This window comes from Drosophila navojoa, chromosome 4 (genome assembly GCF_054131105.1).
Source record: "Drosophila navojoa isolate 15081-1374.11 chromosome 4, UAZ_NAV_1.0, whole genome shotgun sequence".
Lineage (NCBI taxonomy): Eukaryota > Metazoa > Arthropoda > Insecta > Diptera > Drosophilidae > Drosophila > Drosophila navojoa.
The window spans coordinates 10,480,797-10,505,826 of NC_142892.1; the positions used below are offsets into that span (position 1 = coordinate 10,480,797).

General features: G+C 39.6%; 3 protein-coding genes across 6 annotated transcripts in view; 1 reads left to right on the forward strand and 2 right to left on the reverse strand.

Moving 5' to 3' along the window:
* The first annotated feature begins 1,142 nt into the window (after positions 1-1,142).
* Hn (phenylalanine hydroxylase) lies at positions 1,143-4,569 on the forward strand. The gene is made up of 5 exons (XM_030386405.2): positions 1,143-1,314; positions 2,786-3,458; positions 3,669-3,931; positions 3,999-4,228; positions 4,294-4,569. The coding sequence occupies exons 1-5, from the start codon at positions 1,285-1,287 to the stop codon at positions 4,454-4,456; spliced, it is 1,359 nt and encodes a 452-aa protein (XP_030242265.2). The 5' UTR covers positions 1,143-1,284; the 3' UTR covers positions 4,457-4,569.
* On the reverse strand, positions 4,540-18,774 carry Clk (circadian locomoter output cycles kaput protein Clock). Of its 3 annotated transcripts, XM_089258954.1 has the most exons (9): positions 18,626-18,774; positions 12,851-13,178; positions 12,401-12,735; positions 9,053-9,213; positions 8,800-8,981; positions 8,521-8,737; positions 8,123-8,461; positions 7,473-8,059; positions 4,540-7,410 (listed from the first exon to the last, which is right to left on the reverse strand). In XM_089258954.1, the coding sequence occupies exons 3-9, from the start codon at positions 12,436-12,438 to the stop codon at positions 5,767-5,769; spliced, it is 3,168 nt and encodes a 1,055-aa protein (XP_089115080.1). In that variant the 5' UTR covers positions 12,439-12,735; positions 12,851-13,178; positions 18,626-18,774; the 3' UTR covers positions 4,540-5,766. The 3 variants fall into 3 exon arrangements, with proteins under 3 accessions (XP_089115080.1, XP_089115079.1, XP_089115081.1); XM_089258953.1 differs by lacking the exon at positions 12,851-13,178; XM_089258955.1 differs by lacking the exon at positions 12,851-13,178 and having other exon boundaries at positions 9,053-9,201; positions 18,626-18,773.
* Positions 18,775-21,931: 3,157 nt separating this feature from the next.
* The window catches only part of LOC108650165 (LON peptidase N-terminal domain and RING finger protein 2), a 32,319-nt gene continuing 29,220 nt past the window's right edge, over positions 21,932-25,030 (reverse strand). For both annotated transcript variants that reach the window (XM_089259803.1, XM_089259804.1), the window contains exons 6-7: positions 23,927-24,813; positions 21,932-23,851 (exon numbers count right to left, since the gene is read on the reverse strand). In XM_089259803.1, coding sequence (XP_089115929.1) covers positions 23,597-23,851; positions 23,927-24,813 — 1,142 coding nt within the window. In that variant the 3' untranslated portion in view covers positions 21,932-23,596. The remainder of the gene's footprint in view (positions 23,852-23,926; positions 24,814-25,030) is intronic.

Below are 25,030 nucleotides of genomic sequence, written 5' to 3' on the forward strand. Positions count from 1 at the left end.
TGCTGCATAATCTAACACAGAGAGCGAGATAGACATAGAGATGGAGATAGAGGCAGAAAAGTACCTAAAATTTGATAGCTCTCCTCATGGTACATTTATGCTCAAGGTACAAATATTTCTTGTACTTTTTTTTAATATTTAAATAAATCTGTTAAAATAAATAAATTAAATATATTTAAAATAAATATAATATTTATTATTTATTTTTATTTTATTTAGTTTATTATTTTAATCTGCATTTACTTATACTTAAAATTTTTTTAAATAAATTAATTACATTTATTATGTAAAAGAATATTTGATTTCAATTAATATTTATAGTTATTGATAGCAATAAAATTGAATTTCCAGTCAAAAGTCAAAGCTTTGCATTTTCTTATTGGATTCTGGTACAAGCACACTCAAGTGCGGCGCCAGAGCTGAGTACTGCAGATGCGTTCCACAAGACACGTTCCACACGCACACAAATCGAAAAGGCGGCCTCGTTGATTGAATGAAAGCTGATTTTGCACACTTTGCCAGTTGGTTGGGGCAGTTGGGCGGGTCAGCAATCGTTGTTGTTGCTGCTCACTTGATAAGCAGTTACGTGTGTGTGTGTGTGCGTGCGTGTGTGCGTGTGCCAGTTGCTGACAAACCGAAGACAGGTTGCCGAGCTAATCAAAATATTATTGTGGAACTCAAACTAAAGCTGTGTTTTTAGAAAGCTTCGCGCGCATTTTAAACTTTATTTACCTCCAATAATTGAGCAGAAATGCCGTTGAACTCGTTTGGCTAGAACTTGTCATTAGAATATTGATTATTGGGTTTATATATTGTTATTTTTTATAGCCCATAAAGTTTTTTTATTTTTATTTTTTTGCGAAATTTGAACTATTGAAAAATACCCCAAGCAGAGCATATTCCAAGATAAGAATTATGTTCCACTAGCACATAGTACTCACGCGCTCATATAGACAACTTAATGATCTATACGAAGACGCCAGCTCAGCTGATAACCCTACGAGTGCGATAGATTCGACGATGTGGATGCTCGGCGCTCCGATCGCCCTCTCCGTACTCAGTTTTGGTTGTTATTGTTGATATTATTGTTGACAGAGATTAGCTACTCTGGCTACTGTGCGAGTCTATAAAAGCGCCTGAATAACTCAAATGCCAAATCAGTTTTAACTCGTGTGTTTTGCGGTGCGTTTGCCTCAGTTTCGTTTCGTTCCGTACCGTTCCGCTTCGCACCGTTACCATTCGCTAATAAGCTAAAGGTTTTTTTGGTCAATCGAGTCGTACAAAATGTACCAACGACAAGTTTCCTTCGATAAGGTTCGTACACAACGCAATTCCTAGTTTATATATAGACACAATATAAAAAGTGAAAATCATTTCAAATTAAATCGTAAATAATTAGTTGACGCAAAGTGTTTAAAATATATATGACAAACAAATGCAGAGCATTTATTTGAATTTAATTGAATTATCAAAGTTCAAAACAATAGCAATTTTTTAGATCAAGCTAATCTCTCTACAAATACAAGGAATTGTAATTATTAGAGAGTTGATAATCTGGGTTCAAATTCTTGTGTTAAACAAAGGCTCTAGTCATTAGTGTTAAAATTATTAATTTTTGTGTTAAATTTTATAGGTTTATTAGACTCTTAAATGCAAGTAATATAATAGATGTACAGGTTTATTTATATAATCTTATATAGAAGAGTTTCTAAACCTGCTTTTAACGAAATTTAAATTTTTAACAAAATTTGTTGAATATTTATAAATATTTGAGAGAGAATAATAATGAAAACTTTATAAAGCGTTTTAGAACTAGTTTCTCTAGAATATTAAAATTAGAAAAACAAATTGGTTTTTAATGGATATATTGTATGTATATATGCACAAGTATAAATATAGATTTTTGTTTTCAAAAGGACAACAAAAATTCTGTAGTGAATTTCACAATCTAAAATTCAACATGATCTGAATTAATCGACTTGACTTGTTATACATGTGTAGAAACTTATGATTTTTAGCAGAAAAAGCAAAATTGGAATATTGTGAATGAATATATAAGTAAATTATGATTTGACTAAATTTGGAAAGCAAATTCTTGAAGAACATTTATTGAATATCCTATGTATAACATTGCTAGAACTTTTGATTAAATAGATAAAAGGAAGACAATTCTTAATATTTCTTGAAGTTATACATGGATAAAGATCCAACTGCCACCAAGTTCCCACTCAGAGTTCAGTTTAAGCAAATCCCGAATGAAAACTTGATTCTTACATTGTAATATTCAGCAAGAATCTAGTCTTGGCTTAATTTAGCCATATAAAAGATAATAACTCTATGCATATATATGTTCTCAATAAAAAGCCAGTTTTAGGCTTTGGCCCTGCAGTCGAGCATTGCGGTTAGAATGGAAACCTTCGATATGCATCAAGCTAGATCTTGGTTTGAAGTTAACCTTTGTAACCCGAGCGAATACGAAATATGGTAAACAAAAACAAAACAATGCCATAAAAATTCCCTGACGCTAATATCTGTTTGCAATGCCCAAGACGCAAAACCATTTAGCATCTCACATATATATACATATACACATATACATATATACTTATATGAATAGAGAATGCAATAATATAGAACATTAGTATTGATTGATTGATGGACACTTCTGCTGATGCCTAACTGATAGCCTAGTCAGACTATTATGCAAATGGATTAGTCTAGGAATTGATAAGAGCTCGTATTAACTGCTTCGCTTATTGTTGTTGTTTTCTCTTTGTTGTTGTAGCCAACGCGCATTGAGGACTCCGCGTACATAGCGGAGGGCGTGGACATGCGCGAGGCGAAGAACACCTGCCTGCTCTTCTCGCCCAAGGACTCGTCCCTCTCCAGCGGCGCCCTGGCCAATACCCTGGCCATCTTCAAGAAGCACGACATCAACTTGCTGCACATCGAATCGCGCTCGTCGCTCCGTGTGCCCGGCTACGAGTTCTTTGTGGAGTGCGACGGCAGGTCCGGTGCCCTGGGCAAAGCCATTGAGGATGTGAAGGAGCAGTGCAGCTACTTCAACATCATCTCGCGCGACTACAAGGACAATGCCACGGCAGTGCCCTGGTTTCCACGCCGTATACGCGATCTGGATCGGTTCGCCAATCAGATCCTGAGCTACGGCGCCGAACTGGACGCCGATCATCCCGGCTTCACAGATCCCGAGTACCGCAAGCGCCGCAAATACTTTGCGGACATCGCCTACAACTACAAGCACGGCGAGCAGCTGCCCCACGTGGAGTACACCAAGGAGGAGATCGAGACCTGGGGCATCATCTTTCGCAACCTGACCAAGCTCTACAAGACGCACGCCTGCCGCGAATACAATCACGTCTTTCCCCTGCTCGTCGACAATTGCGGCTTTCGCGAGGATAACATACCCCAGCTGGAGGATGTGTCCAACTTCTTGAGGGGTAAGCCGAGCACTGAATGCATTCTAGATCTGCTGATTGAGCTATACGGCAGACTTGATATTTGAAATTTCCTCAGGATAAATTTAGATATACAATATTTTGATGTCTCTCTCTGTGGCTGTCTCTCTCTCCCTCTTTCTCTCTGTTTATCTAGAGTATCTCTTATTTAGTCTTTTACCTTTTTATTAAACTATGCTTCCTCTTTGCCAGACTGCACGGGCTTCACTCTGCGTCCTGTGGCTGGTTTGCTCAGCTCTCGGGATTTCCTTGCCGGCCTGGCCTTCCGCGTCTTCCACTCCACCCAGTATATTAGGCATCCCAGTAAGCCCATGTACACACCCGAGCCGGATGTCTGCCACGAGCTGTTGGGTCATGTGCCGCTCTTCGCCGATCCAGCCTTTGCGCAGTTCTGCCAGGAGATTGGCTTGGCCTCCCTAGGAGCGCCCGATGACTACATTGAGAAGCTATCCACGGTAAGTGGGCACTCTTACTCCCCCCTCTCTCTCTCTCTCTCTCTCTAATAGACATTTGCTCATGCAGATCTTCTGGTTTACTGTGGAGTACGGCCTGTGCCGTCAAGAGGGCGAACTGAAGGCCTTTGGCGCTGGTCTGCTCTCCTCCTACGGCGAGCTGGAGTATTGCCTGACGGACAAGCCGCAGCTGAAGGACTTTGAGCCGGAGGTGACGGGCATCACCAAATATCCCATTACACAGTTCCAGCCGCTTTACTATGTGGCCGACAGCTTCGAGAATGCCAAAGAGAAGACCATGTGAGTTGGGATTACATTGATGATATTCACTTTGATTTCGATCTCAAATTTCAATTGGTTTGCAGCAAATTCGCCAACTCCATTCCCCGCCCCTTCGGCGTGCGCTACAATGCCTACACACAGAGCGTGGAGGTGCTCGACTCCAAGCATCAAATCTCCAATCTGATGAACAACATCAATGCCGAGTTCCAAATACTTCAGAATGCGATTGTCAAGCTGCGCGTTTAGATTAAGAAATCCCCACTCTCTCTATATATACATATGTACCTATGCTACTCTATAACCATATATGTATGAAAACGTATAATATACTCTTCTTTTTCACCTCTTGTTTATTACAACACGTGTGTTTGAATTATTGATCTATACTATATATACATTCACTTTATATAGGGTTCTCTACACATATCTTCAAGAATTATGGAATACATTTATATACAGGCTTAGGCTGAGTTTTTAACTAGTTTGTATAGGCAAGTACAGGTAGTAATTACAGCTAATTGAAAGCCAATTCATATAGATGTATATAAATATACATATAGACAATATAAATATATTTATTTATTTATGATTTAAGCTCTTTGCATTTGGCTCTAGATCAGCTTTCATAGGATGGGAATGTGAATAGGTTATATATTAATATATTCAATACAAAGCAAGTAAAAAACTCATAACTGGAACAGATTTTAATACAGCTCTGTTTATCTATAGATTATATATACGTATATAACAGAACTTCGAGTTGTCAAATAATAAGAACAAAAAATGTTTTTTTTTTTTTTGTTTTTGTTTTTGTTTTTAGTGTTTTTTGTTTAATATTTGAATATGTTCACAGCAAATAATTCAGTTGCAATCTCAACCTGAGTTTTCGACTTATCAACTAGATATGTATATCGTTAGCTTAAAACGAGACGCAGTCTTTAAAAATAATATATATACACATGTATGTACGTATGTATATTCCAGATATATGTATGTATATAACGGAATGATATGGTATTTGTAAGTTTTCTTTTGTTTTAGTTGCCTTTGACTATATGTACATGGAAATGTATGTGTGTGTGTGTGTGTGTGTGTGTATGTATATAGTTCTGAGAGATCCCTTGTGTGCGCCTTTGGCACTTACTGGTTTAATTGCAAACGTTGGGCTGATTTTTTTCCTTTTCCTATAACGATCTTTCACTAAACTAAAACTAAAACTCAATTTTTGAGAACTTGAGCTTAGAGTACGAATAATATAGAGCTTATATATAGAATATACATATATGCATATATATTTAGAGTGAATTAAGGATTAGCGCAATACTCAGTCTGTTGAGATCTACAACTAGTTGTGGCTATTGTCTATGTACGCTAAAGAGAGAGCCGTGTGCCGTAGGACTTAGAGAAGATTTATATAATACAGCTGCCTAAATATCTATATAACATATGTCTGTTAGCTATATCTATATATATGTAAGACATATGCATGTCTTTGTCTATGGCTAAGTTTTAAGGAATTTCAGTTGGTCAGTTCAGCGAGGCCACGCCCACTTGCACTATTGACTACTGTTCGCAGTGTGCGGCGAGCTGAACAGACTTTGTGTTGCCTCCTGCCCCATTGGATATGGCAGGATCTCCAGATCATTTGCCAGCTGACTCTGACTCGAGCTGCCAAAGGGATTCGCAGCAAAGAAGTTGCTTGGCTGCTGCTGCTGTTGCTGCTGCTGCTGCTGCTGTTGTTGCTGTTGCGTCTGCAACAGTTGCTGTGAGACCACAGGCTGTGGCTGCAACAGTTGCTGCTGCTGCTGTTGCTGTTGCTGCTGCTGCTGCTGATTGCTGCTGGTGCTGCGCATCAACTTATTGTCCTCGCTGTGCGTCTCGGAGCCGTCGTCGCTGATGCCCATGTGAAAGTTGAGCGAGGCGCCCGACTCGGTGGCCATTTGCATGTAGGAGAGCAGCGAGTCTTCATTTGTGTTCTCTGGAGCATTCGAGGTGTTGTTGTTGTTGTTGTTAGTGTTGCTGTTGCTGTTGTTGGCATTGTTGTTGCTGTTGCTATTGCTGGCATTGTTGGCATTCGTGTTGCTGTTGCCGCTGGCGTTGACATTGCTGTTGGCATTGCTGCTGTTGAGCTGATTCAGCGACTGCAGCGGCGACAGATTGAGGAAGGCATCAATGTCTTCAATATCCTCCCGCGACAATATGTTGCTCTGGCTGTGCTGCTGCTGCTGCAGCTGCAACTGTTGCTGCTGCTGCTGCTGTTGCTGTTGAGTCTGGCTCTGTTGCAGCTGCAACTGTTGCTGAGCCTGCTGCGGTTGCTGCTGCTGCTGCAGACTGTGATTGTGTTGCTGCTGATTGTGCAGATTCTGCTGCTGCTGCATCATCATCTGCTGGTCCTGCTGATTGAGCATCTGCTCCGAGTTCAAGGCGAAGCCATACTGATTGAACTGAGGCTCGACAGCATTGCTGCCGCTGAAGTTGAAGTTGCGCTGCACATGATTGCCGGCAGAGTTGCCCTCGACGGCGGCAGCAGCAACGGCCATGTTGCTGGCAGCGAAGCCCATGGGCATCATGGGCTGCAGATAGGTGTAGCGCGCCAGCAACAGCTGCTCGGAGACAATGCGCAGCTCGTTCTGCTGCTGCATGATCAGCTTCTGCAGCTCGTCGTGCTTGCGCTGCAGCTGATCCTGCAGCTGGCTCTGCGTGGAGGTCATGACCACGGCGCCCGGCAGCAGCTCCGATTGCGTCTGCATGGGCAACGGCGACAGCACTGGTGCCACAGGAAACGGCGCCATCACCGGCTGCATCGGTATGGCTGCGAGGTACTGCGGAGGCTCCAGGAAGCTGGGCGCCACCAGCTGGGGGCTGGTCAGCGGATAGCTGGACTGTGGAAACTGGCAGGCGTTGCTCGTGACAATCTGGGTGGTTGCCAGCGGCATGGGCAGGATTTTGGGCGCACCAGTGCTCTGCTGCAGCTGCAACTGTTGCTGGTGCAGATGGTGCTGGGCGAGCTGCTGATGCTGCAACTGTTGCTGTTGCTGCTGTTGCTGCTGCTGCTGCTGAGAGTGTGAGTTTTGCTGCTGCTGCTGTTGTTGTTGTTGTTGCTGCTGCTGTGGATGCTGCTGCTGATGCTGCTGCTGCTGTTGCTGCTGCAGCTGCTGCTGCCGTTGCTGCTGATGATGCGAACGATGACGCTGACTTTGCTGCAGGTAGAGGAACAGAGATAGAGATAGAGCCAGAAACCAGGCAAAGTCGATGTGCTTACCGAGCTGACATGCGTCATCAGCGACTGGCGGCTGATCACAGAATCTGCGGACATGGAGGTGGAGTCGGACTCGTTGCCCCTGTTGTAGAAGTAGCACTTGCGCTTGGCTTTCGGCGAGATGCCCGTGGAGCTGATGTTGCCGTAGCTGGAAGCGGGCCGCGAGGTCTTCACCGAGTTCAGCTGGCAGGTGCTGGCAGCAGGCGCCGCGCCCGTCGACCACATGGGCGACGAGTCCACAGTGGGCGACGTGGCGGCGGCCACCTCGTTGCTCAGATTGGCCAGCGTGTTGCCGAGCAACGCGCTGTCCAGGTTCTGGTTGCCCAGCTCAAAGTCGCGCAGCGTGGTCGTCGCCGAGGCGCACTTGCTGCTGCTGGAGGAGGTGAGCGCCTTGGTGGGCTTCTGTCGCTCCTTGTGGCTCTGCTTGATGACCTCCGCATGGCTGACCACCTTGTGCGTGCACACCACATAGTCCGGCTTCGAGTTGTACTGGTGGTAGCTCACGTAGTAGTCCGTCTGCAGCCAGATCCACTGCTGGCCCTTGGTCAGGAAGCGGTAGTAGCAGGACTTGCCCTCGCCCGTCTGGCGCACTGAGAGAGGGAGAGTTGGGGATTAGAGGGACACTTAAAGGCCTGTGTGCTGCCGCTGCTTACACTCTTCGTGGCAGGCCACAATGCTGTCCAGGTCGTCAAAGTGGTAGTAGTCGTAGCCCGAGGTGCCCAGCACCTCGAAGGGCATGTACCCGATGATGGGCGGCGCCCGATGGTCGAGGAAGAGGAACTTCCACTCCATGCTGTGCTTCGAGGTGAACTCGTTGCTGGTCGGATCGATGATGCTCATCTCGCGTATCAGCTGCGGCGTCTGTATGCGTCCCGTGCCCACAAAGACCAACTTCCTGTCCAGCTCAACGCCCGGATGCTGCTGAAAGATGCGCGGCAACGTCAGCTGGCTGCTGTTGCTCTGGCCGTCCGAGTGGGCGCTGGTGTCGTTGCCTGTGGAGAAGAGCTTAGTTTAAGTAACTCGGCTCGCGTGCGACTGCTCGACTACCTACGAAAGTAGCCCACGAATTTGACCAGCTCATAGGAGTTGGCATCGACCTTCTCCAGGCCGCCGCGCTTCAGATGCGTGTAGAAGGTAATCTGATTGCTGGCGCTGATGTCCGTCTGGCGCGGCTCGATGACGGGCGTGGGATTCAAGAAGATGTTCAGCAAGGCCTCGTGATCCATCTCATAGGCCAGATCATAGATGCTCATGTTGTACAGATCTTGCTAAAGGTACACAAAATAGATGTGAATTTTGGTATACTCTTTGCTTAGGTGGCGCCACCTACCGGCAGATAGCCCAGCTGCGAGGTAATGCTCTCCGACGCATAGAATATGGAGCCCACACTGCTAAACACCATCATAAAGCCATCCAGAGACTCCAGCATCAGGTGCGTGAATTCGTCATTTGTGAGAAACGTGGGCTTCCATTCCGGCTGGATCTCAAACACTTTCGATCTGTCCGTTGCCTCTGCGTGGGGCAAAAAGGAAAAGAAAGACAGATTTTCAATTTGAATTCCATCTCTATTCGTAATCCCTTACCATTGTGATTCTTTAGGAATGCTATTGTGGATTTGAGCACTGTGGATTTGTCCATTTTGCGATTCGATGTGGTTATCAATGCACTCAAATCGTTCACCAGCGAATTGAACTGATCCCGTCGCTTCTTCTCGCTCAAATTGCGGGACTTTCTGCAAAGTAGACTTCGGGTTAACCAAAGAGAACGATGTTAAGATTAACTATATATGATAACGGCAAATCATAAAGGAGGGGAGGGAGGCACATTCAGATTAGCTCAACTGTGAAAGGATTCCTAAAAGTAGCCAACCCCCACACTGACACAGACACACACACTCACACACGCACACACATGGAACAGCTGCTCACCTTTGGCCCACGTGTGTGGTGCGCTTGATGCTTTGTCTGGCGTTTATTAGACAAATCCGCCCACATGCTCTCACACACACACATGCTTAGGCAATTGATGTGAGTGGGTGGAGTGGGCTGTATTTGGTTGCGTAGCTCTAACTGTGCCTGTGACTCTGACTCTGACTGTGTCTGAGGCTGTATCTGAGGCTGTGGGCGGGGTTTCTCTTTCTCTTTCCCTTTCCCTTTTTTTTGTGTCAGTTCTATTGTCGCTTTGCATTCGTTGCGCTAGAGCAAACATTTTTGGGCATCGGGTTTTGCATTTGACATTTGCGTGTCAATAAAATGAAACGCATACAGAGCAACTTATGAAGCAATGCAATGGGAATGAGACAGTGAGAGAGAGAGAGAGAGAGAGAGAGAGAAAGCTAGCTATCTAGTTGTTTATGTCAATTCCTGGAACTGGAGCCCATTGAACAGGAGAGGACGAGTGAAAGAAATCAGGATAACTCATGCCACAGCATGCAGTTGCCTTGGCTTAGTCAGTTCTTATTCACTCGGTTAGTTTATTAAACGGATTTAGATACAATTTACTTTTTTGTTACTTTCTTTTAACAGACAGAACTTGCCGCGTTTGCCAATCAGGATAAAGTTTTGTCGCTCGAACGTTGTTTCGATATATTTTAGTGAATTATGAATACTTTTTAATATATACTACTATTATTATATATATATATAGTATCGATATGTATATGTTTACTTTCACTATCTGTCTATTCCTTGATTACATACATATATATTTTACATTTAACTATTCATCTTTTACATTCGTTTCTCACATATTCCATTTGCTTCATGGCCAACTTCTAGATATCCATCCATTACCTATCCTCAACTTCACAAATACATAAATATCAGTTTCAGCTATAATATTACCATATCTCTTCATATATGTATATACAATATTTATAAATATTGCTATATAATATTTAATATGTATATTTGTTTATCAAGCAATTTCTTTCATAATTTGCAGCTCAACAAAATTTTTCGGAAATTTGAATTCTCAAAGCAATTTTCATTAACCACACAACAGTCGAAAGACCTTTCCGCAAGAGAGAGAGAGAGAGAGAGAAAGAGAGAGAGAGAGAGAGAGGGGGAGAAAAAGAGTGCGAGCGAGGCAATATATAAGTTTTGTATATGTTATACATATACTCTTATTTTTTGTTTTTCCCTACATATTTATATTCATATAACCTAATTCTTGCCTGTCTGCCTGGGCCTCTCTCTCTCGCTCTCTCTCTACCCCTTCCCCTTCTCGTTGCTCTAGAGTTACTAATTTGATATCTATTTGATTGCAAGACAAGCTCAGCGCGCTTACATGGTATTATACAATATCCAAGACAAAAAGACAATTATTTATTATCAAACCTAATTACAATATATATATATATATATATATCTACCTATATATAATTTTATATAAAGAGCGACACATAACGAATTCGGTGAATGTCCAAAAAACAAATAACGCTCAAATTTCAGTTAATTAAAGTTCGGAATTGGACTTTACTTCGCTTTCGATTATTAAAGGTGTCTATTACCTGGACAAAGTGTGCACAAAATTTGCCAACTAAGCCAGTTTTTTCGTCTGTGTTTCAGTCTGTCAGCCAGCCGTGGAACGGGGCCAGAAGGGTGGGAAAAGGCAGCCCTTGCCGATTATGACATAGCAAACATATAACCAGAAACGAAACAAAATGAATTAACACACATTTCAGGCGGCTCAACTTATGCAAATATTTCATTTAGGTCTGATCGTGTTTGGAATTACTGGAAATTATTCAAAAAAAATTTATGGTAATAATAATAAGTCAGTTAGCTATGAAGTAATTAAGAATTGAAAATATCGGTGAAATGGTTTAAATAGCAAAGAACGGAGGATTAGAGAAGGCTGCCTGAATATCAGTGAAAAACATCTCTATTCGAACTAAAAATATATAAAATAATTTCATTAAAAAGTTTGCTTATTGTCGGCTAAATGTTGGCTTCTTCTGCTTTCAAATATATTTATTCCATTTTATTTTATTTTTTTTTACCAACTTGAAGTTTTGAAATATAATTTATTTCATAATGCGTATATTTATATTATATTATACATATACATATTTTATAAAATATATAAATATTTATATAACAAAAAATATTGTGTATATATATTATTATTTATTTGTTATTTTTATTTATTTTATTTATTTATTTATTGTTATCAAGAAATTATTATAAATAACAATTTGTTAAGCCAGAGCGACAATGACGCTCAGGTAATTATTTATTGGTATATATATTATTATATTAATAAAATAAATAATAAATAATATTAGATATTATTTGCATAAATTTTATTATATTAATAAAATAAATAATAAATAATATTATATATCATAAAAATAATTCATACTTAATATCCACATAAGCAGCATTGATTACTTTTGTATAACAACATTTGATTCTTTCTCGAAATATCTTGAATAGTTTAGAATACCCCAAAAAAAATCGATATACTCGTATACCTAAAAGAGAACTCTCAAATCTTGTGTAACTTCTCTATTGCTATAAATAGAATCACACGTTTTTCGATTCTATCAAAATATATGAAGGTAAATGGAGTGGAACTGACTTCAGAATAAGTTCAGTATGATATTAATATCATACGCAGAAGAATTTACAAATTGAAGCTTTCGCTTAAACTTCCTCGTGCGAAGCTTTTTCTACAGAGTATTCTAGTTTTGGTGTTGCACAAATAATATACATATGTATAATTATGCCCGCTTGTTTCTATTTCACTTTGTTGTGTTTCTCTCTCAGTTGTTGTTGCTTCTGTTTTGTCTACGTCTTTGAATCATAACTGTCAATTGCAGTGCGGCCCACCCACAGCAGTTCTGTGATGTAGCTCACATGAATGCATATCTGCATATGTATGTATATGTGTGTATATGATTTTTATAATATATATTTATTACCCACCTTTTCGTGTCATCCTTATCATCGCTTTCGTCGTCCATTTTCGTATTTATTAGATAATCCACTTCCAGATTGTTGATAAATATTTATATATATATATTTTAATTTAATAACGAAATGCAAGGAACGAAAAAAAAAACACACACACACCTTTGCACTAAAAGTTTGTTCAGTCCGCAATTTAAATATTTACATAGTTCTTTCTTTTTTAGATCTTAAAATTTCTTTATTGAATTTGAATTTTCCGTTTAGGTGACGTTCACACGGCAGCTGAGTTCCATTTGTTTAAATATTTCACACATTTTGTAAGTATTCTTTACTTTACAGTTAGCTTTGAGCTGTGGGAAATTTAAAAGAATTTTTTTGTTAATTTTGATATATTTTTTTAACACTTTTTTATATTTTTTATTTATATTTTATCAGTATTTTTTTAATGCGCTGAATTTCGCGTACCGTCAGCAACAAGTGCAGTTGAACATCTACTGCTGGTGCCTTTCAATGAAACTTAGCTCTCGACAATGCGCAAACACACACACACACACACATACGCACACATACATCAGGGCATTGTTCACAGCTTTTTGCTGTTGGCAGCAGCCGCATCATCCTTCATCAAGAAATTTCCTTTGCTGCTGTCGCTGCTGCTGCCGCTGCTGCTGCTGCAATTACGTAACTCTCTGCTGCGCCTGCGCATGTGTTCAGCAGTTAGTGCCCTGTGCCCAATGGGCAGCGGGCGAGCGCCAATCATTGCAGCCGTGGCAGATGCTGCACTTTTCAACCCCTAAAAAGTATGCTACGTTATTTTGCGCCTCTTACTAAATGCGACAGCGAATGCCATAACAACCTTTTAAATGAACTGTTGTTGTATGAGTGTAGAGACAGACTATGTGAGTGAGTATCCGTGTGTGTGTGTGTGTGTGTGGGTGAGTGTGGGTATAGCAGCTGCTAACCAAATGCCAACCAATTGGCTGCGTTTGCCCGTGCCCTACACACATATTGCATAATCATGCGTGCGTATGAGTGCGCGTGTGTATCTGTGTGTGTGTGACACTACATTTTCCACCAGGTGATGTATATATATACCATATATATTGAATGCTAATGGCTTAAGTCAACTGCTCGCGCTTTTTAGCATCTGCAGCATAACAATCGTTTGCTTAATTGCAAAATATTGCTGGGGCTTCGAGCTGAGTAAAACTTTCACTGCTTTCAGTATGTGTGTGTGTTTGTGTGTGTGTGTGTGTTGGCCAAAAGAAAATGTCAAAGAAAAGGTGTTGCTATTGCGAAGTCGTTTTTGCATTTGCCAGGCTTTGCAGCTGGCCAAGTTGTTGCCGTAATTAAAAGCGTTGCCGGCAAACGGCTTTAAACATGCTGAAAACAAGCGGCTTAAAACGCACTCACACACATGTAACTGCCTCTGCGTCTGTGTGTGTGTGTGTGTGTGCGTGTGTGTTGACTGCTGCTGTTTAATTAATCCGTTTAGCCATTTGTCCGGCCAAGCATTTAACGAATCATAATTTCCCACATGTATTCAACAGTTGCAGCACAACAAACATTTTAAATACACATCAAAGCCAACAACGCCGACAGCTTTTGCCCACCTCCACAGCCACCACCTGGGCGACAGGTAAGTTCTTGTTGTTGCAAGTGTTGGCTGGTTAACCCTAAGTAGCAATCGTTGCTGTTGTTGTTGCTGCGGCTCTAGCAACTGGTTGGGTTCAGCTTACGTGCTGTGTGGTTTTGCCCAGCTTTAAAAAATAATCACACACACACACACTCATGCACACACACACAAAATTGTTACCGCTGATAATTGCCAACGTGTTGTTTAATAGCTCGAATTGCAATTAGTGCGGTTTGTTGCCTGCCAATGGCCAACTAACTAACAGAAGGCTGAGACTGGGACAGATGGAGTGGCTGAAGATTACAAGGAAAAGGGGCGGAGAGCGGTGCATAGGTCAAGAAGGCTGAAGCTAAAATTGAACAACTATGTAAGCAAATGATTGATATGACTTACTGATCTAGTTTGTGGGCTTAAAGAGCTTACAAGAAAGAGAGAAAAGAAAAGGATAGACACAGATATAGAATGGAGATACAGATGAGAAGTGGAGTTGGGGAGTGAAGAAGAATGGAAAATGACAGAGATAGAGAAAGAGAAAAAAAAAGAAATAAAGCGGAATACTGATGCAGTGATGATTATATAGAAAATATGTGAGCGAGAGAGAAAGAGAGAAAAAACTAAACTGTCAACTCAAATTGAATGTCAACAGCCATTTAAATGTTACATCAACTCAATGAGGAATACAGCTAAAACTTGCCTATAAATAGAGTAAATCCAACACAGAAGCTATTCACATTTCATTCGCCTTCACCTTAACAAGAAAATTGCATAATAAATCTAGCCAAATGCAGAGCTTAAGCTGAGCAAATAAATAGTTAGCAGAGCTTGCGACAACTTGTGTCTCCCGTTCCCACCCCCATTAGACAACATTTTGTTGTTGCTATTATACTATGCTCAGTTGGCATTGATAAACGTTTTGTATTTGTTTTCGATGTTGTTGTTCCTTTGCCTCTTTTGCAATGCGGAAGCAGAGAGCTTGCAAAGCCGGTTGCCAACAACAACCGCAAGATCGTTGACTGACCTACTCATGCCAGAAAGCTTTCTGGTTTGCCGAGCCGCTCTCACTACGTGCTACACTCTCCACTCTAGGCTCTCTGCTCTCTCGCACGCTTGCATTAGAACGCGTGCTCTCACTCGCTTTCTGTTGCTCGCTCTAGCACGTGTGCTACGTCTGCCTACGTCTCTCACTCGCTCACACGCTGGCAGCGAACGTCATTTGATTGCATTTCTAAAGCTTCGCTCAGTGCGCAAATTATCGCATAGTTGCTCTGCCGCTGTATTGGTGTGTGAGTGTGGCTGTGTGTGTGTGTGTGTGTGTTTGCTTGTGACAGTGTTTGATTTCTTTGTCAGTGAACTTGAGCTTTTGCTGGCTGCGCTAATTGCATTGCGATTACAGCATAGTGTCACTGTATGTGTCTGTGTGTCCGTATGTGTGTGTGTGTGTGTGTGTGTCTGTGTTTGTGTATGTTGTGGATGATAATGCCGCCCTGCCAGCACCCACAGCACTTTTGCAGTGTTTTGTTTTGCTGCGTTCCGCCTTTTTTCTGCCAAAGCTTTGCGACTTTTGTAATATTTTTTGTTTCACTCGCACATACACACATATTCAATTACAAGCTGCTTTTCTCTCTTCCTCTCTCATTCGACATCTCAATTGTGGACGCTCTTCTGCTTGTTGCTGTTGTTGTTTTAAACTTGACTTAATTAAATTTTTGCTATTTTTCTTTTATTTTTATCTTTTGCCAATTGTCTGTCATTCATTGGATTGCCAGCTTTCCCCAAATACATATAGAATATGTACGTATATTTTATTTGTTTTCCTTTTAGGCCTAGACATAATAGCTAAGGGCTTTTTCATTTCATGCACGCGCTGATCTCTGCTCGCTCAGATAATTTCCAGGTGAAGCTGCTTTGCCGCCTTATAGACAAGTCTAGATATATACTATATACATATATTTGATAGTATATATTATTAAAATCTGTTGAAGTGAGTCGGCGTGTTTCTCATAGTTAATCGATCTTTGGTTAGACACTTGATCTCCACTTTTGATGCGGATGCAGCTCGAGTACTTTTGGCCTAAGAGGCATTCACTTATATATATATATATTTTTTTTTTTTTTAAACTTTACTTTGTCTTAAGTCATCATTAATAATTGTTAAGCAATGACTATTTAGAATTTTATTTATTTATACAACTTTTGAGTATTTTTCTTTTAAAGGAAAAACATTAAATAGAAAACTTTAATTTGTCAAGAGAGATTTTATATTTAATTTAATTTTTAACCGCTTAATGAATTGTTGGATTTATTATTTTTATTTCATTAATTGTTCATATATAGTAGTAAATTAAATTTATTTATTATTTTAAATTTATTTAATGTAAAGTACATATTTGTTTAAACATATACAAAATTGCATATGTAATATATATTTTTAAAATATATATGTACATTTTAAGTTTATATTTATTACCTATTTTCGCCATAATAATTACTAAATATTTTCCAACTTTTTTTTTGTAGATTTATGACGCATTCAGCCAGTTGGCCATTAGCTACAACTTATTTAAAGCCGGTCGAATGTTTGTTTTTACTTTAAAAAAAAGTACATATATGTGTATGTATGTATATGAATACTTTGACACAGCTTTAAAAACATCTTACTAGATATTGATCAATATTGATTGAGAGCTATCAAAATGCTTGAAGCTTGTTTGAGCGCTGCAGACAAATTGCATTTAAATGCTATGCAGTGAGCATAGTTAATTATATATACATAGATATATAAATACATATATAGAAGAAGAGAAAGAGGAGAGTAGATAGCTTGCTCTCTCTCGCTCTCACTTTTCTACTGAGTAGTTGTAACATATGTATTTGTTTATTATTTGCAAGTTGTCAATTAAAATGATTTTACGCTGGCATTTTAGCTGCCTGGCGCATGATCGTACACACACACACACACCCCAACACACACACACTCACACTCAGACACACAAGTGCAGAATGCACACGCGCACTCACACTGCGAAGTGCACGAGGTAAAACACACACACACACACACACATAAGCTGACATTCACTCAGTGAGACAGTCGACTCAAACGCTGACGATGACGTTTCAAAATAATAAAAGTAAAATAAAATACAGACGCTGCTCAAAGCATCGACAAAGCGCCCCCATGCCCAAACAACAAACTAAATAAAATACACATAAATACGAGTATCCAAAAACCGCAAACGCGGCTGCTCAATCGCGTCAAACTAAACGACTTTGACAGTGAATTTAATTTCGAATAGATATTGAAGTATTAAATAAACAGTAAATTAATAATGCATCATTCACTTGAATATTTTACGTTAGAATTTATAAATTCAAAATTATAAAATTTGCAAAATAACAACAATAAATAATAAAAAAATTTTAATTTTTTGGTAATTAATAAAATTCAAATAATTAAACACAAAAAAAAAGTAAATAAGAGCTTTGGCAAATTCCAAATATAAATATATAAAATGCATAATTAATAAATGCAAACCCAATAAGCTGCAGGTTTTCTGTAAGTGCATGCCTGTGGCCAGTGTTGCATAACGTTCTATTAGTTTTATTTTTCTCAATAGTTCAATCGCAGTTCTTTCGCCGTGCGTTTTAAGCCGCCATTTAGCGCGCTCTCGCCTTTGGGCTCGACGTACGTCAAACACTTTTGGTTGAATGCACTCTTGATTAGCTCTCATTGAATTCTCTCTAATTTCTCTATTTATCTGTTTGTTCGCGTGCCCCCACACGAGTCTAACCGTCCATCAAACAGTTGAGTTCCTCATTTGATAGGAGCTATTTTTATTATTATTTATTTTTGAACTTTTCTGTTTTTACTTTTATTTAGTATTTATATTTAGTATTTTATTTTATTTTCGCACTTTTTATTTTATGTATACTTATTGCCAATTTCAATAAATATATATTTCTGTAATCTTGTTAAAAAACTTCACATATTTTTCAACTGGAATTTTTTCTAGAAACTTTGTATTGATTCAGCATTTTTTGTTAAAAATATTTTAAGATTATATAATATACAATTTTTGTTGTTTACTTTGCTTAAAATTCAATCGCCAAGCGAGTATAATTTAATGTTTAATTTTTATTGCAAATATTTTGGCTAATAATAAAATAATATTTGCTTTCATTATAACTTGTTTTATTTTATTTTTTCTTTTAATTATTTATTTTTTTTTAAATTATATTTTTCAATATTTTTCCTTTTATCACATATTTTTTTATTTTTAAGCACTTTTTTTGGTGTTGGTAATTTGATTATAAAATTATTTATTTATTTTATGTTTTTAAGCACTTTTTTTGTTTTTGGAAATCTGAGCAAACACCAAAAGTCGCGCAGGAAGCAAACCAAAACAGCGACACACACACAGACACACACACACACGTTGATCAGGCGAGCTGAAAACGTATTTACGATCGAGTTACAGCTGTTTAGTAGTCCGTTAGACACAACGATTAGACTAGAGCGAATGCATTGCTAAACGAGTTATAATGCAGATATATATCCACACACACACACTCATGCATATATACATATAAATATAGCCAAGTATTACGTTTGGGCCCTCGCTGTGGCGCCTCTGAACTGTATGTATGAACGAATGAAGCGAGAGAGAGAGACGCGTTGTTGGGGCTCGTTGTCGCTGCGCGTGTCAAAATCTAACTGAAAGAAAAAGGCCCCAAAAACCGCTGCCGACACGAGAATTGCAATTTCTAAGCTGCGACGCGCTCACAAATGAAACCAACAACAAGCTGACTGTGTATATACATATATAAATATGTGTGTGTGTGTGTGTGTCTGTGGATAAGCGTCGAGCGAGCACAAAATGCAACGAAATGCAACCAAATTGCGAGCGCTGGCCGAGCGAACAGCAACAACAGCAAAACGTTCTCATCACACACACACACAAACATTCTCTCGTACACACACACACACACACAAGGCGCTTTAGCCGGCACTCGCTGCTGGCGCACGGCGCGTATACGCGATATGCGCGCACGTTCTCTGCCTTAGCGCTGATGAGCGTGTCGACCCGGCTATTATTTAATATTACAAACATAGCACTCTCTCTCTCCCTCTCTCTCTCTCTCACACACACACGATCGTCGACAGCGCTGCCTGGCTGACTTTAGCTTTATCTCTGACATTTACAGTTGCATTAACAGTTATCAGCCAGGCGCAGGGTAGTCTCTGATCCAAATGTTTGGCGTAAGGACGCGTGCCGTGCATTAGACTCCCTCTATATATACATACGTCCCTACAACTGTATCACTCTTCCCCTCTCTCTCTCTCTCTCTCCACCTCTCTCTCTTCCTCTCTTTCGCTCTCTCCTTCTCTCTCTCTCTCTCTCTCTGTCTCTCTATCATCGTACTACCGTCTTCTTCTGGCTCAGTTCAAGGTCCATCGGGTCTTGTTGCCGATCTTGGCGTAGGTTAAGGCAGACGGAAGTCTCTAATTATCATGCGCTGCCATTGGCATTAACGGAGTAATCATACCCTTTGCCTTCGAGTCGTCTGGCGAGCATATTTATTCAGTAAACGTGTAACGAACTTAATTCCAGTTTAATTGTAAATTAATTATAATATATGTATTTCTATTTATAGCAAAAAATATCAGCGAAGTTATACAATAAAATTTGCTAAACAGTCAGATAATGCAGATGAAGAACAATAAGATAGGAGAGTGTATTATTAAGTAAACAAAGAGAGAGAGAGAAAGAGAGAGAGAGAGATTTAAAGTAAATAATAGAGAGAACGAAAATGGGAGAAAAAAACAGAGGGAGAATTGAGACACAGCGAAATTTTCCCTATTGAAAAGAATCACGGATAAAGCAGAAGATGGAGAAAAGGCTGGATAGATAAATTAGGGAAAAGAAAAAGGAGAGGCAATACAAAATAAGAAAGCACGTATAATTACAGAAAAACAGACAGAGACATAGAGACAGGAAAAGCAGGGATACAATTCTAATGAGACAGAAAGAGACTGACAAAGACTTCAAAAAACAACTAAACAATATTTAATGAGTACATTTATATAATGCATTCATAAATCAATCATTTAAGATATTGATCTTTAACTCTTCCTTCCGGAATTTTAGGTAACTGCATTTTATAATACAATTGAAGCACAGCATTTTTTCTCCACTTTCGCGAGTGAAATGCTCCCGATCATATTTATGCTCTCTAAGAGCATCCATAAGTCATTCACTGGACCCTCGCAGCATCTTCATTCCGTTATCTTTTGCGTATGCTAATGAGCGCTATGAATATTTCATAAACGAAGCTGCGCAGATGCCACAGATAAAGAAAGCAAAAGAGTACAAATCCAAAATCCGAGGAAGAAACATTGAAATAACCTTAAAAACGAATCTGAAACTTTGCATAGATATGCGAACTTTGTAAACTTTACTCTTTTTTGGCATATCAAATGATCGATGCAAATGCGACTTGAAAGTTTCATCAATTATCATATTGATCAGATTTAGACTCTATATATTTCGTATTTATAATATGCTGAAGTAATAGTTGCGATTTGCATATTGCACAGCGGAATTTTGTTTATCGAGTTTTATTGGGGTTTATGCAAGACAGGATATATTGAGATTGTATATAGTGCAGTGCCCATATATATATATATATCTATATATATACATATATATATATCGGAGCAAGTGTTAAATATTTATGGACCGTAGCCCGGCAAATCGTATGCCTTGCATTTCAGCTCTATCAATGCTTCTACTGGGTGGCTTTTCCATTTTCTCGTAGCGTTGAACTCCAAAGTCGAAGGCTAGATGCCAGATGCTAAGTGCTACATAGGCGAATGCATTGCAATATCATTAAACCCAAAAAGAATAGCAAAACCAAGCCAGAATTGTGCAACGAGGCGTAACTGACAGCATAATACTCGCTTACGGCGTTACGGCAATAGAAATTGATAAGAAATTTGATTGATGTGCCGACATTTGATATTTTGTGGATCTATTTATGGGATGTTTGATTGTTGAGAAGAATTATATAACTTTATATTTGTAGAGCAGTTGTAAGAATCTTAGAGCGTAAGGCTTGTTAATCTAACTAACTGTATAGTTTATATATACCTTTATACTAATTATGGTGGCATGCTTTCATAACAGTATTACCTGTCAATAACAAGCTAACCTCTAGTATTTCCTCAGTTTTTTTTTATTCGAATCTCTCCCATTTCTAAAGCAAAATATCTTTAAAGACTTCTCTTTTCAATATTATTATATATATTCTTAATATTTATAAAAGGATATATATGGGAATTGCGAATTTTTCGAGTTCATAAGGATAGTTTAAATTAAATATCCATTTAAGATGAGATTGCGAGGATAAGAACTTCCACATTTAGTTCCTTTATTCCATTTATTTAAATAAATCAATAGGAACTTCTAGAAGTGCAAAACCAATATACTCGTACCCTTTCCAGTTCCTGAGCTCACGGGTATACAAACTCTTAAGACTGCTTCGAGGAACCCGAAGAAACGAGCATATATAACATACATATATATCCCACATTTCTAGACGGCAACCTCAATAGCAACAACAGAGATTACATAAAGCCAATATACTCCGCCCACTTCGTCTAACGGGCATGAACCGAAAAGTTGAAGAAAAACTGTACAGTTTTGTGGCTTGGCGAATGTAAAAGGTTTTGTTTTCCTTTTCAGTTGATTTCTTTAAATAGACTGGAAAAATGCGAATAGAAAATCAATTGAACTTTTTTTTTTCATTTATATATCGAAGATATTCTTTTTATTTGTATTTTTGTTGTTATTTTCTCAATTTTTTCCGTTTATAAATTAGACACAAAAAACGTTTACAAATTATGTTTGAAATTTCTTTTCGTTTTGCTTTTTTTTTTAGTTTTTTTCTCTTTTTCTTTTTAATTATAGATTGTATAAAATTACATAGCTAGGTGCTAAATGTGTGTGTGTGTATGTATTAAAATTAAATTCGTGATCGTATAAGAAGAAGATGCTTGTTTATGCTCGTTTATAAGGCGTAAATTTAACAAAGTCCTAACTATATACAAGTACCGCTATATATTTGCATGTATATATATATATAATATATGTATATTTGTAGTTAAATGAGCTGACTGGCAAAGCAAATTGTTGTTTTTAAAATTCATTTGCTTTACAAATACAAAAACAGAAGAGCAACAAAAAATATAAACAATTGAAATGAGGCATGAGGCATTGGCTTAAAGCTAATTAAATTAGTTTAATTGCTATGTGTGTGTGTGTGTGTACGTGTGTTTGGGTGTGTTGTTTATAGGAATGCGGACTTTAGATACAGATACAGATATAGATATGGTATATACATACATACATACATATATACCTCTCAGAATACAGAAAAACGAGCTAGATTTAATCCTGCGCATATATATATAGAAGCATTTATAAGAATATATAACTTGAATATAGTTTAACAAAGAGAGAGAGAGATAGATAGAGAGAGAGAGAGAGTGATAGAAAGAGGAGAAAGAGGGACAGAGAGTGTGTGTGAGAGAGACAGCTATGGAGTTTACTTAGAAAGGAAAGCTAAAGCCAAATCGTTTGCAAAAGGAAAAACATGAAATTCTAACTACACGCTCTTCCTCTTCTTCAGCTGCTTATTATTATTTTATATTTATATCGTTTTTAGTTTATATATATATATAGAGTATATAACAAAGAAAAAATAGGTTTGCAGATTGTCTTATAGTTCCAGCCGCTTAGTCTAGGAAAAAGAAAACATAGAATTTAAGAAAAAACAAAAACTCTCAAGGAGTTTTATCTGCTTTTTTTTCTCCTCTTCATTCGTTTCAAAAAAGTTTTCTTGGCCTTTACATGTTTTGGTATTTCCCTTTAAAAATTTGTGTTGTAGAAACCATGAGTTGTTGTTGTTGTTACAGTTACTTTTTTGCAGCAGAGAATTCAATCTAGTTTATAGTTTTTACTCGATTTTGGAATGTGTTCGTTTTTTTTTACAACGGTTTCAACAAGTTATATATGGGGTGGCTCTCTAGATTGTTAGGGGCGCGACTTTTGATTGTATGTGTGATATACTTGTATATATACAGATATATGGATAGTTATATAGTACTATATATATATATTGTAAATCTCTCTCATTTGCTACACACATCGAGTTCAACGTTTACACACATTTAGTTTACAGTATTTAGAGCTACAGTATAGTTAGAGTTAACAGCTAACAGCTAATAGCTAACAGTTACAGTTACAGTTACAGTTACAGTTGCTACTGATAATTTGGTTCTGCTAAGTTAAATATATTATATATATATATATAGATCTATATATACCTTTTCGTTTTGGCCCCTAGGATAACAGTTAAAGTGTAATACGAATGGCTTTTAGACACAGAGTTTGCTTTTACACATTGAGAAACGCTTTAGACACCCGACTACGACTACAACCTAGCACTATTCACATACACATATCGTCTATATATAACTAAAGCTAGATCTATGATTTGAGAGGCTGGCAGCTGCACTACACGAGCAGCTCCTCGTCTGTGTGTGGCTCCGCGTAGAGGCAGCACTCGTCGCCGTTGGCTGCCCCCTCGTCGGCGGCCACCTGCTCCTCGCAGTCCAGGCTGAGATCATCGTGCGGCTGCAGCTGCGACTGCGACTGCGGCGTCTGCTGCTGCTGCTGCGGCTGCCGCTGCCTGAGCTCGCGCAGCCAGTCGAGCGTCTTGTCTATGGCACGCAGACGTTTCATCAGCGACGTCGTGGCCAAGATGTCCACCTGATAGGAGAGAGCGACAGAGAGATTGCGGAATTAGTTGAAAGAAAATAGAAATCGCTGTCGATTCGCACTCACCTTCAGCTGCTGGGAGAGCGGCAGCAGCGCGATGATCCACCAGGCCCAGGCGGGGCCGTCGGTGATCAGCTCCCAGCTGTGCTCGAGCGGCGGCATTTGGCCATAGCTCTGGAAGATCTCGTGCTTCTGCTCGCTGCTCAGACTCTCGAACCAGACAATGGCCTTGGCCAGCACCAGGGACTGCAGCGCGGCCAGCGACTGCACCTGATCGATGGCAATCGGCTCGTCGTAGATGTACTCCACCTTGGCCGTCTCATAGCCATCCTTTTCGCTGCGCGCCAAGATCTTGAAGCGCTTGCAGCCAATGGTGCTCAGTATGGAGCACCCGTCGCCCAGCAGCACGCAGTCCCTGATATCCAGAATGGTGCCCACGTCATAGTAGCGCGATTTGCCGTTGTGCGGCTGGACAATGCCGAACGTCTTGTCGCCGGACTCGAGGGCCCGTCGCACCATCAAGCGATAGCGCGGATCGCAGACGAACAGCGGACAGGGCACCGATGGGAAGGCGGCGGTGCATATGAATACGGGCACCGACGGCTCCTGGTCGATCTCCTGTCGAAATCTGGTTTCGTAGTGGTCTGGAATGAATCGTTTCATTGCGGCTTCTAGGAATTTCGTAACTGGCCGCTTGGCCAGCGCAAAGGGTACTGGCGAGGATGAGCCCTGATACAGATTATTGACATTTAGTTCCACAAGTGGTGACATGCACAATGGACACGAGGAGTTGTAATCCATGCAACGATCCAAGCATACCAGACAGTAGGTGTGTCCACATGGCGTCACCACCGGCTTCCACAGCGTGCGACAGCAGAGCACGCAGTCGAAATCGCTGGCATCGATCAGCTGACTGCCCACCGACACCTGTCGCTGCTCCGAACTATCCAATTCTGTAGGACAGAGCGAGAGAGAGAGAGAAAAAGAGAAAGGGGGAGAGAGAGAGGTTTGATTAGAATTAAGACTTGATATTAATGGCATTTCTAATCGTATTATATTTTCCATTAAATTATATTTTAGTATTTTGTTAGTATTAAAAAAATACTACATATTAGATCAATTCCTAACAGGGTTTGCATCAAATTAATACTTAATTTTCTTCTACCTAAC